Genomic DNA, 19536 nt, shown 5'->3' with positions numbered 1-19536 from the left:
AGCCAAAACATGGCTTTCTGGATGACCAGAATAGTGTCAATATTGTTGAGAGTGCAACCATTCACAATTTTATTTGATGTGTGTGTACATCTGCTAGTCAATTCAGTTCTAACTCAGATTATGCTTATTTTGATTGGAAAGAATAAATTTGAATTTATCTTATTTGAAATGGTTTCCTTGACAACGTGTGTTATTCAGGCAGCTACTCAAGACGCCAGTGACAAGATTGGTGACCTTTGCACTTCACAAACCAAGGTTATGCAGGATTACAACAACACAGTGGAGTTCTTTGGTGAAGATCCAAAGTCAATGTCGTCAGACACATTTTTCAAAATATTTGCTGATTTCATCACCAAATTTGATGTGAGTAAAAATTCTTCTCTACACGCTTACATGTCCGAAAATTTTCTTCTAAGTTCTTATACATCTACACCAAGATCAGCAAGCTGAAAACTTGTTACATCATAATATGATTATCTTGTGCAAAATTTTTTCAAATAGCTTTTTTGAAGTGTACAAGTCTGAACTGCAATAGGTATTTGGTACCAGTCAATAGTAGATATAATTTGCTTCTAAAGATGAAGATTTTCTTTAATTTAGATTATCCAACAAACTCTTGTTCTCAACCAAAGCCTTGATCAGAAAAAGAAAACAGGTCAGCGCCCTCAGTGGCCGCATTTTTTAAAAAGTCCACCATTCAGAAAGTGCATGTTGAGACTGCGTATGCATCCCTACAGTGGCAACAACTGATATAAAGCAAAATGCAGAATGAGGAAAGGTTAAAACAGGTCACCTCTTCAAGTCTAATCTTCATGAAATGTTTCCAGCATGCCCTAAACGATAGACCCTCTCTAGGGTCTATACCTATAGTTTGTTGTTTTTCCACACAAAAGGTGAACTCAAAAGTACTTAAGTATTTTTTATGCTGATAACATATGGTCATATTTTCTGACTTGGCACACCAATTGATCTACCTGTAGAGTTATCTAAATTACATTTTATTCCCTTTTTTCTATTGAATTCCAAATCAGTTGAATCTTACACACACACACATGAATTAAGATGTGTGTGCCAGTTTCTGAACAGAGCAGATATGCTAAGCAGACATATTTGAGGTTTCTTGTGAAGGCCATACCCTCACTGATAATGCACAAATACAAGCACTCACTCCAGTTTGATTAAATATTCACATTTTAACACTCTGACACACCACCGTTTTTGAGCTCCAAATACATACACACACACAGGTACAGTACCACAAACAGTGCAGTACGTGCTGACATAAATTGGCCGTTTCACATTAACAAAAGTCAGTTCTACAGTCACTGTGTTATCTTTTCTTTCCTTTTTGGAAATTTTACCAAGAATCTATCTGCCTTGTTATACGCATCAATTACATTCACCATTCTTTTCTTATGTTTTGCAGAAAGCTCATAAGGAGAACCTTTTACGTCCAAACAAGCAAATCAGCATATTGTAAAGTTGGACAATCGACCTCAGAAAAGGCCTGGCAGCTGAAGAATGTGTTGCTTCAGAAAAAGCTATAGTACAGTTCATTCACCAAACAATCAAGTTTCATAACTCTCAAATTTAATTTTTTTCTTGAATTGCATCATAATTTGCTGTGTGTCAACTGAGTAAGGCAATTGTGAAGCACATGGTCATGAGCAAGAGCGCCCTCTATCATGGCTGTTCTGTGTCACAATCAATGAGTACAGGAAACCTATACACCTGCTCCAGGGCATGGTTACTCTTGGGGTAGAATAGCCATGTCTAGGGTCCGTATGCTGCTGAATGCTGTATTTCTGAATTCACTTGATGAATATACAACGTTCTTGAAATTTCCTTGTGTCTGCTCCATGCTGGTACATGTTATATGTAAACTGTTCTTGCATCAGTTGAAGAGTTTCATGAGTCTATTGCAGTTTCAGTCTGGCCATGAGAGAGACAAGAACCAATATCGTGCATAGCAAATGGCTGAACTACAGAGGGCAATGTTCACCCAACTTGGTCGATACCGATGGGCTGTAATACATTGAAAATTTTTAATGATACAGTGATTATCCTGAAATCTTAAACTGTTAAAATCTATTTTGATGAAGCTAAGTTTTAAATTTGAAAGTTGTCATTTTGAGGTATTTCACCACTCCTAACCCTTGCAGGCAACACAAAATATCCATTATATTGTTATTTCAATTTGTACAGGAGCTACCTAACCAGAAAACAATCCCAACTGTAAAGAATATTTATACTGAATCTCTCAGCATTTTATGTGTGTGCGAGAAAATTATTGACTTTTTAGAAATTTACATAGCCAAAAATCATATTTATGAATATAGCATGTAATACAGTGTGGAAAGTATTGAATTTTCTTTTTATGTTTATAGTACTAAGATATTGTGTATACTTTAATGGGAATTCAAATATACTGACGTTGCTAATTTTCCAGAGCTGTACCATATTTTCTATTTTATCAGAATATATTTTTAAGTGCAGAGTGTTTAAGATATGGACATGGGTTTTTAAGTATCTCTGTAAAACTTTGTCTCAATGAAATGCACAAAAATTATCATGTTGTGATTTGTTCTTTGATAGAAGGCTGTAGAGGGCGCTGTATATATACCTTGTCCTGTGGCGTCATGCCATGGCCATCATTATACGATGTAGTGTTTATACTTGATTTAAACCATTGCTGTCATTGTAGTTTAGCAAGCAAGCAAAACCTGTCATGTAGCAAGTCTAGGTACACTTGTAAAGCAGCTGAATTTAACAGTGGGCGGGCAAGTCCACACATTTCAACCCATGCCATGCTGTTTTGTAGACCCCGGGCGTGACATGTATAGACTAGTGCAACTTTTGAAAGTTTTGAGGATCTAGTGGCAGCTAGACATGGCGCAGCTGTTTTCTTTGTCCTTAGTATTTACAATCATCAGCCACTGCACAGCACTATGATGGTCAGTGACCCAAAGGAAGTAATTGTAATGAAAAATCATCAACATATGTCAACTGTTATAAAAGATGTAGAGGCCTACCATCTTATCAGACCGTCCAAATCATAAGTACTGTGAGAATGTTGTAGTGATATTTTTCATTTCGGCAAAATCCATTCAGCTTAAACTAAATATTTACTTTTGTTTTGATGTTGTCTTATAGAATATTCTGTTATTATACCTTACAGCTATTTTGGATCATGATATTTATTCAGCTTATGTATGTCAGCAATACCACGGTAATTTTTTTGCCTTCTGTTATCTCGTTATGAATTGAATTTTTGGTCACTTACCATAAGCACTATCATACAAATTAATTTCAATGAAAATCATTTAATATTTCATTGATATCTTGCTGGAAGGAGGGCATCTTCTTGTTTACTTCTGACTGCCACCCTGCCACACCCGTTATCATACACAATGGTATAACCACAGCATCAGAAACAATAGGGCTGTACTAATACATGGCAGGGGAAGCATAAGATAGGGACAGATTTTTGGACTCTCAAATTTTTATAACATCTTCATTTTGAATAGCAAGTGTTTGAAAATGTTAGGTAATTTCTTTCTCCAGTACCAAATTTTGCATGTGACCATTGATTTTTATTCAGGCTTTTAAAGAAAATGGTTTAAACTTTCCTTCAGGAAATTTTCAACAAAAGTTTAAATCTGGCGCATACTGTCTTCAGTGAATTTAAACCTTGTCTGCATTTATCTGATTGAAAACAGAAGGGTCTTTGTAATGTATTATTTATTTTATTGAGCTTTAATAACAGTAATCACTATCCTTGTAATCAGTTTTCTTTTTAGCATTTTACAGATTTTTGATGTGTTTGTTTCAGACCAGCTGGCCTTTGTTACTTTTCTAAGAACATAGATGAAGTGTCTTCTTGCTGCTGTAACATTGAACTGGCATGAGTGAAGATTGGTGGATGCAAAACAGCAGACACAAACTGATTGGGTCTTCGTAATGGGGCCCCTAGCTCAGTATCCCTATAACCCAAACTCCAGTGACTCCCTAGGTTTCTAGTGATTAATGCAAAATGCCTGCTGTATCTGCTGATTTTCAGTCTTGCTAATCGAACAATGATACAAGAATTCTATAATGCTACAATGCAAACATTAGAACTAGGAAAAAAGACATATGTGGGTGAAAGGTACATGTATAGTCACCGAGAGGAAGATGTTTCTGTGACGGATGACCATTCCTTATAGAAAAGTTTCATGAATTTGTTTTGGATTGCTAGAGATTGAATATTGTTTTCTCCTAAAACATGTAAATTCTTCCTCTCAGGATGACCTCCTGTATCTTCAACAACTGAAATATACCCTGTCCAGTCCACTGTTCCTTCCCTAGTGAAGAGCTGTTCGGGACTGTGAATAATTAATACAAGAATATTGTAACTGAAACTCATTGAATTCGCCCTCAAACCACCTCCCATGAATTTGAAACTTTGGAAGTGCAAAAAATTTTTCGTGAGGAAATTATGATTTTTGTACTGCCTAACACCACAAACTGTTGAGGTAGGTTGTGAGATTTTTGAACCAATAGTCTTCACTGCAACCTTACCTAGACTAAAGTGTCAGGTATATACACTGTTTCCATGGTGCACAATAATCAATACAGACCAATACCCATCTCCCTCTGCTGGCAGTGAGTTTCATCCATCATGTGTGCATTTTACTACTCTTTCGCCTGTTAGATGATAACATGTGTGCTTCTACATGCACAGGGAATAGAAAATCTGTCTAGCGTTCCACAGTTCCTTGACCATAGTCAGTGAAAGTCCAGCAGTCTTGAAGTCTGGCTTGCTACTGAGTACACTTAGCACCGTAATCTGTCAGACCAGTTGAATGGTGGTCTCGCTGGCCACTGCGAAAGATTGGTCATGGCAGACCACATACAACTGAATTGCTCACTGCTGTTTATGATTTATATTGATTTCTGATTGAATGTTGTGACTTCTGTTATGGGTTTCTATTGACAACTACTGTTTTGTGGGATTAAAGCCATCAGTGCACTTACTGAAACTTTCTACTTTAATATTGTCAAAATTCAGTTTGTTTCTGTCTTTCAGAACATGGAACTCAGACTCGCGAATTTATTCAGTGAATTATGTTTTCGATTGAAAACAAAAGATGTCTAACATCATCTTTAATCCCTTGATCTAGAACAAGTTTTGTCCCAGAGTTGATCTCTATCCTCTTTGACAGTTTTGTGACAAGTGTTGAGCTCTTTAAAACAGTGAATTCTCTACAAACAACCAAGCTCAAAGCCCCATTTAAGTATTATTTTCTGAAAGCCTTGGTATTGGTCAACGTTGTGATTTGAATTTTGTAATCATTGTATACGTGAGGATCATGTGACAGTAAATTTGAATAACCTCTAAAAAGACAATTTTCACCTTTCCCTGTACAAACTTGGCTGCCGTATTTCCAGTCATAATTTTGCACAAGTATTTGACCATATACAAACTCAGTTGTTTGCAGATAATTTTTGTTTGGAAGGGTCTAATACTTGTTCCAGAACAGCAAGACAAGAGATGTCTTGAGGTGATATTTTATTTGGACCTTACAGTACAGTCTTCAGTGAAATGTCACTGATCAGGATTGTAAGTTTGTAACCAAATGTAGCAATGTTACCAAATGTAGCAATGTTACCAAATGTAGCAATAATGTTACCAAATGTAGCGATGTTACCAAATGTAGCAATGTTACCAAATGTAGCAAGACAAATTACCTTTACTGCTGATGACAGTAATTCAGGGACATCAGTATCCCTTCAAGTTGGAATCACAAGTGAACCCCCTCTCAAAAAATGTGCCGGTCCAACTCCCAAAGGAGAGAATATTGAGGGTTTTGGTTAGGCCAGACCGTACTATTCTGGACAGTGTAAGTTGGATCCATCTTGCTTGTACCTTCATGATGATCAGACTTGAATGATCAGAGAGCAAAGATTTGAAATTTGTTGAAATTGAAGGACCTGCATGCCACTGCTTAGAACAGTAAAATAAATGGAACCCGTTGAGAGGAGAACTTGTCTTGAAAATTGTGTTACTGAAACCACGGTGGAGCGACCGTGCTGAAACTTTGATGCCCCAAAGAACACAGGGGTGGGAGCCTTCCCATACTGATTAAAAACCAGGAACCCTTGACATTCTATTGTTTTTGAAAATCGTTCAGAGTGGACCCAGTATATTTCACTCCCGCTGAAAGCATCATTTTACTTGCGACTTCCATTTTCATATATACTCTGACACCATTTTCATCATATTGACCACAGTCGCCTGTGAATCGATACACGACGGCCGCTGTGTTGTATGCATCAGAAAATACGATTCACAAGCGACTGTGGTATTCACACTGTCAACGACAGCAAGCGCCAACAAACCAAATGATATCGACAAAATCCTTCTTAATCTTCAAATACAGTGTGTGTAAATTTATTTATCGCAATAGAAAATACAGCTTCCAATGTAGTTTTCTTATTAAATATAGGCCCCCTAAAGTAAAAATTTCTTCGCTCCCATTTAAATTCCATACGTAGGCTGGTCAATAAATAATTATAGAGTCCGTTCTACAAAGTTAAAATACTGAATCATATTTATGCACAACTCGATTCTTTTAATTCTTACACTTTGGTTGTATGTAAACGAACGAATAAAAATAAGTTGAAAGGGTACTAACCGTGCATTCAACTCTCTCTCCCCTTGTACAAAAATCGAATTCATTCTACCGATCTCAGGGATCACAAATATTAAGTGATTCTAATCCTATATTCATTATTTCCACTGGCAGTGATATTTATTCGCCATATTTACTGGCAAAATGGCCATAATTACGTAATAAGGCAGAAGAGGTTTCGAAAGGGACGTTTCGATTTCATAATGGCCAGTGTTTGGCACATTTAAGTAAATTCTTTGTTTTGCATCCGTGCGCGCGTAGGTTTCAAGGTTTTTGGCAGACTTTTTTTCTACGTTGGCAATGATATGCTGTCGCAAAACCAAGCCAAGGCTTTGAAAGGTACTTCTTTACGGCAGTCATATTACAACCATCGACCCGTGTGGTGCCGTAAAACGACTTGACATCCTCTAGAAGCATATTGTAATAGAAATGTGCATGTTTCATAAGAAAACGGTCAAATAAAGTCAAAATGATTTTATGTAAAATGGTTTTGTGTGCTTGGTACCGCTTATCGTGCCTTTCAAATTTGCAGTGGTTGCAAAACAAAGAAAATTTATACTTAATTTGGCCTCATTTAAAAAAGTTTATAAATCAAAAATACTGTAAATGTGTCTCCCATGCACGTATACTACATGCGAAAGTTCCCATATTGCATTTGATATTGCATAGCTTTCTTTTATAGCTCATTAGTATTAAAATATTAAAACTTTTATTGAGAACAGGGTGATGGTAATGCCCCTCCTTGGCTATCCTCCAGTGTTACCACACTCCAACGGTGACGAAAGCACGGTCAAGCGAAAATCACCTGTACGGAGTGTGGATCATGGCATTAGGTTCTACAAAGTTGAGTAAACTTTGATTGAGTCTGTTTCTACATGTAAAAGGTTCTTGTGATTTCTTTCTTTTCGTTTTCTCTGTTTTAGCCGTAACTTTTTTAAGCACATGCACTTGGCGAGTAGATGTGACCAGTGAAATATGTGAAAGACATGATCACTACAAAGATATATTATTGGTATTTGTAACACATCTCGTTCCGAATCTCCGCCGAATTAACTTACTGTCACGTGGTATGCGTCATTTTAGTTCTGGTGCATGCAAAGAGTCAAGTTATACAGTTAAGAATTTCCGAAACTGTCATCCGGTTGACTGTCGACTGGTCACTTGCGAGGCCCATTTTGAAAGCGCCGTACGCGCATATTTGAAGAGAACGTATAGAAGATGGAGCTGGTGCCGGCGGCATGCGTGGACAGTACGAAGCTTTTCGATTTTTCAGTGAGAAAATTTGACGAGCTGTGTTACAAAACACATATTGACCGGCCATATCGTGAAATATACTATTTTGGTGCAACTCTCAGGTCCTCTTGCAAACAAACTCATTCTTTCATTATCAACGCCAGCCAAAATGATAATTGTTTTGGTGATGTCAGCGATGATAACTAACAAGTACAAATACTGTCCCACAAATACATTCTGCTGTCGTGTCAAAAAGTTCTGAATAGCACACCATGTAAGAATCCCATCGTTACAGTTATCACCGGTGCATTCTAACACGAACTACCATGAGATTTTTACACGATTGAGATGCGCTGTGCGACATGAACTTAAAACTTTCTTATCGAGTTCTATAAATACTTTCCGGTAAATAACATATCTCTTGGATTCGTTGCGTATTTATTCTCCATGACTCCGCCACGTCTGTTAGAAACTCGCGTTACGACATGATGGAGAGAGGTAGTTTCTGGTGAGATGCCATTCGAAAATGTTGTCTATTTACACTGCAAAATGTACATTTTGGCATTTGTATATTGTCCATTTTTTGTTACTGTCCTCAATCATCTCCCGACATGCAAGAGAAAGCTTTTTGAAAGTCGGTCACGTAGAGCGTGAATGCAGACAGTTCTTTTCGTTTCGGACGTGGGCCCCTGCGTTGGGATGACTCCAATGTCCCGTCGCCGTCGGTGTCTGCGGCGTCCTCTTCTGTTTCTATTACGACATCGGCTATGTTTTCTGCCATCACGGGGCTCTCGTTTTCTGCCATCACCGGGTTCTCTGTTCCTTCCTCGTAGTATTCCTGGATATCGCTCGTTATGGGCTGCATGTCGTCTGTCTCTGCGGTGACTGCAAAGGCGGTTTCCATCTCGCTATCCGCGACCACCTGCAGCTCCGGGGGTCTGGCTGCAACAGTGACGTCGCCGTTCGACATGTTCCGTCTCTTGTTGAGTAGAGCAAGCTTTTGTGCCATCTGGTCCCTAATTACAGCTGTGAAATAAAAGAAACCGTGGATTTAAAAGAAGCATGACACCATGGCCAGTTTGTATTAGCAGTCTATTAAAGGGACACAGTCGTCAGAACTGCGCTCAAAGGTCGTATGGGACCCATACGACCAATGTAAACACTGTATCCAAGGTACGATGGTGATTGACGAAAGTTAAAACATGTCTGTCATAATCTACATCGTATAATTTAAATGTTGCAGCCATGATGATGAGGTGCATCTAGATATCGTGCAGAAATACATTGTAAACAAGAAACTCGCACAGGCGCAGTTCCGACGACAGTGTCCCCTTAAGGTGGATGGGCCTTGCTTACTGGTTTTTTTTTGGGTTTTTTCGGGTGGAAAATCAGACTTTTCACTTACGGTTAACACTCGGTACAGCGGCCATTATCAATTAGGGGGCGTTCAGTTATTACGGCCGGGGGTGGGCCGGCAAAATCCAGGGGGTCACCTTAAATTTGAAAACTGCAAAGGGGGGGTCATGGATTTTTCAAACAGCTCAGAGGGGGTCACTTAATTTTCATATGTATCCGTCCCGTCAAAATGCAGTTTCAGTGTTCAGAAATATTCTGGGAGATAAAAATGATTTTTCTGCATGATTTCATCATTTAACTGTAAATCTGAACAAAAGTATAATTATCTGTCACATGAACATCTTGACTTGGCAACTCTGAGGCTTGTCTTATTGTAAATCAAGCCCACTGAGGGCAATGAACAATTCCTATTACTGACATATTAGGGAAATTATTTAACAGTTACCTTTGGACTACTAGTACCATGAAAAGAGAAATTATTCTTTTAGGTGAAATTCCAACATCATAATTGTTGTCAACATCTGAACTTTCAAATACCCTATAGTTTAGCAGTGTAAAAAAAATTTCATAGTTTTCTCATAGAATCCAATGTATAGTGAATCAACATTTCGGTGAAATTCCAAAAATCCAATTTCGTGCACACATATCAACCTTTAACCATCCTAGTCTGACTAAGTACTTAAAAATGAATTATCAAACATCTATAAATACACAGATTTACTATTTTTGTATTGGAAAAAATTATTCATAAGTTTCCTCAAAGACTAACATGAACAGTGAATCTACATTTCGGTGAAATTCCAAAATCAAATTTCTGGTGAACACCTCCATTTGTTACCACCCTAGTCTTAGTACATTGATATTAACATTCGAGAGTACATAAGTACACAGGTTTGCCTATTTTTGTCTCGGAAAAAAATTGTTCATAGTTTCCTCATAGACTCCGATGTATAGTGGATGAACGGTTTCAGTGAAATTCGAACATCAGATTTCTTGTACACATAATATGCGCCTTTAACCATCATATTCTAATCAAGTATAATTATGTTAATTATTCAATGTCTGTATATGCAAAAGCATAGCACGTTCTTCATTGGAAAAAATTATTCACAATTTTATCATATACTCCCATGTATAGTGGATGAACATTTTTAGTGAAATTCTAAAATCAAATTTTTTGTCCACATACCAGTTGTAACAACTCTATTTCAATAAATACATTTATTTCATTTATCAAATATCTTCAAATGCATAGATACAGTATTATATTTAAAAAGTATTGCAATCCACCTGTAATTTCTGTCCAATCCCGTTGAGAGGTAATTTCAAAAATATAGCAAGTCAGAATGTGAAATTTGAATATTAACACCTTGTGAGTTTGTAAGGAGGATCATTTGAAAAAATCTGAGAATCTTTTTTTTTATTCTATCCCCCCGAGATGTTTGCGTGTGCACCTTTACTCAAGCAATGTGGGGGGTCATGAAATTTATGTCATCTTAAAAGGGGTGTCATCAATGTTTTGGTGCAATGGGTAGATGGGGTTCACTTATTTTGACTGATGCGCAGGAAGAATTTGACGGCCCACCCCGGCCATAATAATTGAACGCTCCCTTAAATCAGTAACGCTTTATATAATGGTTGTCTCATCCCAGATTTTGTACGGTGATCCCTGATATTTTATTCTTGATAAGGACAGAGGGCGGTTTGAAGCTTCCTGTGAGTAATGTATGAGAAAAAGTTGAACGCTTTTCAGTGTCTGGGCGAGTACTACTTTAGGAATTAAGTCTTTACGTTTTAAGATAGATCTCTTTGATGTACCCTACGATTTACTTCTAATGTTTCTAATGTGTTACCTATGACTGCTACAAGTGAGAAGGGAGATTATAGAAAAGAAATACTTTTACTGGTGAAACTTAACTATTTCCGAAATGACAGCATTTCTATCGAAAAATCCTGCTTAGCAGTTTTTAGGATCTCGTGTACAAAGGAAGTATTTAATGTCATGATTGAAAATCCGAACGTACATCACAGGAAGACCATTTATATAATAATACTTGTATTGCTCTCAAGAAAATCTTTAAGGTAACTTACTTATCTTTGTGCTGTGTTGACTGATAACTCATGGTTGTACTCTAAAATTTGCTGAACACATTTTAATGATTTAAAATCACATGTGTCACGTGTTTTCTGTGCCAGCAGACACTCACGCAATGAGGTTATTTTTGCAACGTTCGAATTCGATAACAGATTTCAGATATGCTGAGAAGTCTTTTCGTCAATTAACACGCACGCACATCATCAGAGACAACCTTGTCGGCCGGCGAAGAACATTTCATTGAATGTTAGTCTGGTTCTCTGCCACCCCCACCCCCGCCCCTCCCCTTTACCGCTGGCCGCGCTGTGCCATAGAAAGAACAGAAAGGGGTTAGGGAACCAGACTAATTGAATATTAGAGCGCCACCATAAGGCGGCAACAGAGTAGATTCAAGGTGTGTTTTTCTCTTGGGGAGGGGCTGGGGGAGGTAAGGGACATTTCCAAATGGGTGTTGCAATACTTACCCATTTCCGTTATTTTCGTATCTTTGTTCTTGATCATTCGTTTTTGTGTCCGGTTCTTTCTGATCATTGAAAGTAGGAATCCCAGACACACACAGCCAATGACTATCAACACGCAAACCAAGACAGCAATAGCGGCGGTCAGCACTGAAACTTTCTCCCGTAAGTTCTCCTTCTCGCCGAGCACTGTGGATGGGGTTACGTTAGAATTGTTGTTGGGTACATTATGCGACACTGCCTCTGTGGTTAGGCTTCTTAAACATTCATCATCGGCTGAAATAAAAAAAACCACCAAAGATGACGAAACAGATGTACATCTCTTAGTATGCATAATTATTCAACATGCCACTGCATTGCGACTGCATTGCACACATTTACCTCTCTTTGACAGTCTCCCTCCCGCCCCCGACCCCGAAGAATCCCTCTGAAAGTTGCCTAGCGAACGGGGCTCTAGACCTCACTTTTAATTTTTGTTTTAAAATCTGTTCCGGGTTGAACTCGACTCCGCAAAGTGCGCTCGCAGGCGACTCTGTGAATTCTCCAAATTCCTGGAGAATTATTCAAGAGAGAGTTTGAAGAAAGCATGTCAAAACGACACCTAATAAATCACACAAACAATACACGGCTGCATAATGAATAGTAACACATCACAAAGACCGAGCGATTCAATACATTTGTGAACATTGGAATTGAAATATTGCCATGGTATGGTCCACTGAAATCATTGGAGATGCATTTTTTCAATTCTTCTCTTGCATAATTGAATTTCCTGCGTATGCAAAATCCAAAGATCATACATCCGATTCGTCAAACTTATAGATGCTGGCTCGGAAGAAGCTCAGTGATGTCTTCCTGTGTTATGGTTCATTATTCAATAGATTAAAACACTCTACAGGCAAAATCGGTTTTAAAGCCTGGGCATTAGCTATGTTTGATTTCTACATGTGTTGAATCGTCGCTTAATAACATACACCTCATGAATGGAATTTGCAGCTTCGCTTTAATATCGTAACAGAGTTGTAGTGAAAGAATATGCGCATCTTCGAAAACTCAACCTATCATTACTCAAACAGAGGTTTTCAAACGTATCAGCAAAAACAGTTGCTCGGAGAGGGGAGCTCTGCAAATTTTCGCACTTTTCCTATTGTCACAGGCCCTCAGAATACCATGGACGAGAACAGTTCATGACCTACCCAACCCTGATACAAGTAGCCCTAATACAGGCAAACACCATGCATAGTACGGCCGCGACAATAATGAAAAGGACAAGTGGATGTGGTTTGCTTCAATGATTTTAGAGTCGGAATCTAGTACGCTTAGGGTAATAGTCACGGGTGATGTGGCCATGTCTACTTCGTTATATCTCAGTCCCTCGACATTTTGTGGGCTATCGTGGTTATGTCAAAGAAACTTAAAACGATGAGTGTGCACATAGAAATAACAAAGCTGTACGCTCATCAAAATTTGCAACACCACGTTACGAAACAGCGTTAGGGTAATAGTCACGGGCGATGTGGCCCTGTCTACTTCGTTATATCACAGTCCCTCCACATTTTGTGGGCTACCGTGGTTATGTTAGGGCGCAGTACCTGTAAAAGATTAACGTCCATGCCATCCATAAAATTTCCGGCCTAGGGAGGCACCGATGGGTGCAAGCGCATGAAATATATGGGATAGGCCTGAAGGAACGAAGGGAATACGCTCGGCAAGAAATCCAGAAACGGTATAGTGTCCCACACATTGTAATCAAATATGACGTCACTAGTAACACAGGCCGGCATGAACGTGCAAGCAACGTTAAAGCTAACAAGAAACTTTTTGCTTTTGAATTTAAACATTCCGGCATACAAATGATATTACTTGATTTTCCCTTTTCAATTGATCAGGCTGTATATTATCTGATACATGTGCACGGACATGCTTGCGTTACCGATACAATTACGGATTGACCCCATAAAACACCTATGAATACGCAGCTCAAAGGTAGGGTATACAGTGTACTCTTTACGAGAGCTTATGAGTTCATTAACAAAGACAAAATCGACAAGAATAAAGCTCTCCGTTTCTTACAAGTTCTTCTTTACGATGGGAGACTCCAATGCACAAAAACAAATTTACGAATATTTCTTTAGAAGGATAATGCATACTGATACCAAGGTCTATCCAGACATACTCAATAATGTGGCGTTAGAGGGGAAGCGGGTATGAAAACTTGACTCACCAACACGGCAGTCCTTTCCAAAGTAACATGCAGCGCAGGTGCAATTGTAGTCTAAGCAACCGTCTCCGGTTTCGTGACACTGTCCACCATTCCTGCAAGGGTTATTGTTACAGCCGTCTGCCTCTGGAAATATGGAGAGAACAAACTGTTTTAACGTGTTCTCGAAAAGCGTTTTTTTTTTCAAAACGAGGCCAATGCATTTGCTCTACTTGTTGAGAGATTGAAATTTCCTTTCAGTTGTCATTTCAACAGACTTCATCAAATAAATGCACAGATGCAGTAAATCTCTCAAACAGTAAAGCGCACAAAATGAAAATATATCAGCTGACTGTGACAGACATATCCTTATCAAGAATGTTATGGCGACTAGCTCGTATGTAGCAGGATGTGCTCACACGCGTTTATATATCAGACATAACTTGTCTTCCGACCCCCGCATAACTACTCTCACCAGTTTTCGTTCTGTGTTCACACATCCGCATTCCGAGGCTGATTGTATTACCTCAGTTGGATTGGTGTTAGCATTAGTGTATGCTTAGGAAATTGAGCCTTTGCCCATACGATGTAGGCTAATTCATATAATACGTGTTTGATACTTCTCCAAATTTTCTCTTCATCCGCGATATTTTCCAATACCACAAAGAGACAAACGCGCTATTAAGGGTCACATTGTTTCACCAAGGGTCACTTGATTTGGGGTCAAACAAGAATTCTCTTCCTCAATAGCACAATTACGGGTCAACTTTTTTCAGAACGGAAAGATATAGAAAACATGTCGCGTACCGTAAGTATTCAGTCATGAAAGGGGTACAATAGGCAATCAAAGTGTTTGTTCAATTGATCTATTGACTGAATTGTTTTCGAAAGAATTACCCCCGTCTCATCGACATTGTTTGAATAGATTTAATAGATTTAATAGTGTTGGCTCTATTGTGGTATCATAACCACACCACTATTGAGTTGCATGGATGATAATCCGGACAAAACCTAAATGTCGTAGCAGACATGAAAGCCGAAGTTACTCCGAGCTGAACCATTTCGAAATTTACACAAGAACATTAGAAAAGTAATGAGATAGTAAAATGTAAATTTATATATTCTGATGTGTAAACTCATACGTTCATAAATATATCCATTTATACATATCAATATACATACATATATACGCATACACAACATAGATATACATGCATGCATGCTTGCGTGCGTGCATGCGTGCGTACGTAAGCATACATACATACATACATACATACATACATACATACATACATACATACTTACATACAATACGTGTATGCCCACTTTCCCACCCATCTACTACCTCACTCACTCACTCAGTCACTCACTTAATTTACATCCGCTCGTACATGTATTTGTAAAAGTGTTTTGTGTGAATGCCGGAATAAGGTAATGATCAATTGGCCGATGAATCTGACCATGAACTTCGTCATAACTGACGTACCAACTTCACAGTAGGAGCCAGTGAAGCAGTCCGGGCATTGACAAGTCTCCCGACAACTTTGGTCCAGTTGGCAAATCCCGTTATTTTCACAGTTTCTTGTGCACGTCTCGATACCTGTATGCGATAGTGAAAAGTGATATTGATAATTACTATAAAGCAGCTGTAGATACGGCAAAATTCCATGAGAAGTGGATTGCCCTCGAGGGTCGCATGGGACCCATTCAACCGATTTAAACACTGTGTCCAGTATACGTATATTGATGAAAGTTAAAATACGTTTGTCATAATGTACATCGCCGGTACGTTGTAAGATTTAAATGTTGCTGCTATGTTGACGCGATACATTGACATGCCATGCATGAAATACATTGTTTGTATACAAGAACTTTTCAGAAACGTAGTTCCGACGACCCTTTGAAAGTTTAGACGTCAGCAACTGACAAGCAGAGTTAAAACGTGTGTAGTTTCAAATTGTAATGTTTGTTGTAGACTTGGTTCAAGTCTGTGAGTTTAGTAATGTCTCTTGTACTGGGAACATTTTCTCGCGAACAACGAGAGTTAGCGGAACGAGATATTGGAAGGAGAGTTATCGTCGAAATCATGGGAGCGAGTAGCTGGACAACGTTCAGCTCAACTACGCATACTCCTAGATTACATTCCGATGCGTTCGCTATATATGATCTGGTGTAGAGCTTCTACTGAGTTGCGCTTAACAAAGTCAAACAGCTTTGGATGAAATAATAAAGATACAATTTGAGGCTGCTGACTCATCTACTGAAGTGGACCACTCCTATACATTGTGAGCTATAACAGGGGCAAAATCAAACAAACAAAAGCACGCTTGTATTGCTTTATTGTAACTTTTACTCAAAATACAAAGGCAGTAGTAATAGTTTCTGCCTATTCACGACTTACTATTACCATAGACTGTAGAGTATATTCTATTACCAAATATATTTGGAATATCTGATGTCGCAAGTGTATCAAAGAATTTGAAAATTTAAAGCCCGGGCACGTGGTTATTCCACTTGCATTCGTCATGGTCATTTTGGATTTCTCATTTGTAACGGCGAAATCGTTTACTTCGTGTAACCACCTGTTGATTCATAGCTTTGTTGACCAATCATGGAATGTGAGACCCAAATAGGCTGTCCGATTTTCATTGGTTGTCCTAAGAGGAACTGTGTAAGCATATGAATATGACTTCTATCATAGGAAAATTATTTCTATAGGTATACATTTTGGTATTAACCCCCCCCCCCCAATGAATTTCTCACATTTTCTCAGTGTTTCCTTCATGTTCAGAGTTGATGGAATATTTCAAGATGTGACGATATTCGTGACTATAAATCAATAATGTAAATGCACCAGATTTGTGCACTGCATGGTGCCAACATTTGAACAGTCGAAATGTGCATGTTTGTCTCAGAAATGACAAACAGTATTTGATTAACATTGACAATGTCTTTGTGGTGGTTTCACACAAGTATATGCACATACTTACAGTCTCCTAATGAAAGGTATTTCAGAAATGATTGATGGTTCAGTAAGAATGTAAAGCGAAGAAAGCATTAAAGAAATCAAATGTAAAATCAGTAACTCACGCGTTTCACAATGGTCTCCCATGTAGCACGGTAGACATTGGCAGTAGTATTCTTCCTGGCTGGGATGCGTGGGGCTGGGCTGTGTGGGGCTGGGGTGCGCGGCGTTGGTCTGCGTGGCGTTGGTCTGCGTTGAGCTGGGCTGCGTGGCGTTGGTCTGCGTTGAGCTGGGCTGCGTGGCGTTGGGGTGTGTGGTATTGGGTTGCGTAGCGCTCGGCTGCGTAGCGTTGGGGTGTGTGGCGGTGGGCTGCGTAGCGTTGGTCTGCGTTGAGCTGGGCTGCGTGGCGTTGGGGTGTGTGGCGCTGGGCTGCGTAGCGCTCGGCTGCGTAGCATTGGGGTGTGTGGCGGTGGGCTGCGTAGCGTTGGTCTGCGTGGCGCTGGGCTGCGTGGTGTTGGGATGTGCGGCGTTGGGCTGCGTGGCGATATGCTGCAGCTGTGCCGGGCCTATCTTCGTCGAGTTATCCTGTATGCTTTCCACTCTGACACAGGTACCACCGATTCCACATGGACTCAAATCACATGGATTACCTGAGAGAGACAGAGAAAGAGACAGAGATACATATAAAGCATGTAAGGACGGTATCTGTAAATTTTATTGTAGGCTATTAGTCCTCTATCTGCCTCGCTCTCTATCCTCTCTTTATGTATGTATGTATGTATGTATGTATGTATGTATGTATGTATGTATGTATGTACTAACACACACGTTGACACATATCTTTGTTATTTTTTCTTTTATCCGCTATCTCTCAATTTGCAGAAGTTAAACAGTGTACCGTGAGCAAAAGTCAAGTTTAAACACATCACAGAATAATAAAATGTATTAATCTTTAATGATGCGTGATGAATTGTGTTATCTTACATAAACTCCACCCTTGATCTGTTTTTTATTTCCCGGATTCCAAAATAAATTCCTTAAATGGTTCCAAATATGATAACACAGTATATTGGAACATCACGGAACCTGTCGGTGCACTAACTTTGATTTGTGCTCTCGCAGACTTCGACTTGAACTTTGTTATCATATACTAAATGGATGTAAATTAAAGGTAGTCCACACTAGTCGGTAGCAGATACTAGAAGAATCTGCTCTTTCATGTATGTATGTACGACACCCCACGATGAAGCCTGCAGCCAATATTCTCTTTCACCTGTAGACCTATACATAAGGCACAGCTCTGTCCCCTATCCCGTTCCTTCAGGTGTAAGCCCTTACAGTGTCTTTACCCAATAATAGTGGGTGAAGACTTCCGTGTCTGGCTGTACCTGTAGACAATTGCGTTTGCATGTGGCGAAAATTCTTCTTGGTACGATATGTTGACAGAACTGAAATGCTGTGATATAGTACAGAGCGACATAAATGCAGAGGTAACGGTACTGACAGCGACATATCTGAGTGTGTCGCGATAGACATAGTCATAGGGACAAGTGACCTACCTTGCGTTTCGCCTAGCTCGAGGCTGACAAGAACGACCAAAACAATTAAGACGGAGGCTACGACTTGCATTGTGACAGCACGACTCAACTCTTCAAGCGGTCGTGGCGGGCGTCCAAGATTATGTACGTGCTAGTCGTCGACAGCTGCCGAAGCCCGAACTAATGTGTGTCCGGAGAGAATCGAGACCGCGAAAAACGACAACCGATCGAGGCAGGTGGCGATTTCTCTTCGCGATACCACGGTACGAACCTCCAAACCACTTTACTTGCATGGACCCAATACTAAACTGACAAGCGGTGTCGTTACACTACGCTTTTGTAAGCAAACAAAATTCACTTTAAATCACAGAGAGAGTGGGCCTGTTTACATTGTGTCGTCACTTGCCGATTGTCATTCAAATATTTCGAGTGAATCTCGGCTTCATATAAGCACGCTTAATATCCATACCAGACTTTCGCCCAGTCCCACTCTGTAGCATCTCCCCGCTATTAATATTATGCAAGTTTGTATACTAAACATATCATTTACAGCATGGAAATCATAATACGGCGTCCCTCTTCCGACATTCTGAAGATATAACAACTGGGTTTCCGTTTAGGTAATGTATTTCGACGACTATGAAGACATGACTAGCAGAGCAAGGTTTATAGTGAAGAGCGATCAACGTGATACTTATATCATTATGATAATTAATACTGGTTCTTATGTGAAAATAATTAAATTGCTTCAACGAAACGTTTGTCTGTCTCTCTGTTTGTTTGCTTGTTTGTTTATTTGTTTAAATGAAACTTAACAAAAAACCATGTAGTGGTGAATATCAAGGGTATCTGCTAAAGTGCGGGCTGCGGGTTGCGGGCTGCGGGCTGCGGGTTGCGGGTTGCGGGCTGCGGGCTGCGGGTTTTTAGAATTATGGCTAGATTTCTAATATATGTAATATGGCATTTAGTATATAAGAAATAAAACCTTTAGAAGGTGTCTATTATCAATAATCATGA

General features: G+C 39.3%; 2 protein-coding genes across 5 annotated transcripts in view; one reads left to right on the top strand and one right to left on the bottom strand.

Annotated features, from left to right (window-relative positions):
* The window catches only part of LOC139151133 (delphilin-like), a 48711-nt gene extending 43677 nt beyond the window's left edge, over nt 1–5034 (top strand). For all 4 annotated transcript variants that reach the window (XM_070723688.1, XM_070723686.1, XM_070723687.1 and 1 more), the window contains 2 exons: nt 199–363; nt 1427–5034. In XM_070723688.1, coding sequence (XP_070579789.1) covers nt 199–363; nt 1427–1480 — 219 coding nt within the window. In that variant the 3' untranslated portion in view covers nt 1481–5034. The remainder of the gene's footprint in view (nt 1–198; nt 364–1426) is intronic.
* A 1368-nt stretch (nt 5035–6402) lies between these two features.
* On the bottom strand, nt 6403–18850 carry LOC139151134 (uncharacterized). Its single transcript, XM_070723690.1, has 6 exons — nt 18541–18850; nt 17107–17631; nt 15503–15616; nt 14041–14163; nt 11823–12092; nt 6403–8933 (listed from the first exon to the last, which is right to left on the bottom strand). Exons 1-6 carry the CDS (start codon nt 18608–18610, stop codon nt 8503–8505), a joined length of 1533 nt encoding a protein of 510 aa, XP_070579791.1. The 5' UTR covers nt 18611–18850; the 3' UTR covers nt 6403–8502.
* Nucleotides 18851–19536: the final 686 nt, after the last annotated feature.

This window comes from Ptychodera flava, chromosome 15 (genome assembly GCF_041260155.1).
Source record: "Ptychodera flava strain L36383 chromosome 15, AS_Pfla_20210202, whole genome shotgun sequence".
Lineage (NCBI taxonomy): Eukaryota > Metazoa > Hemichordata > Enteropneusta > Ptychoderidae > Ptychodera > Ptychodera flava.
This window is presented reverse-complemented; position numbering and strand designations above follow the sequence as displayed.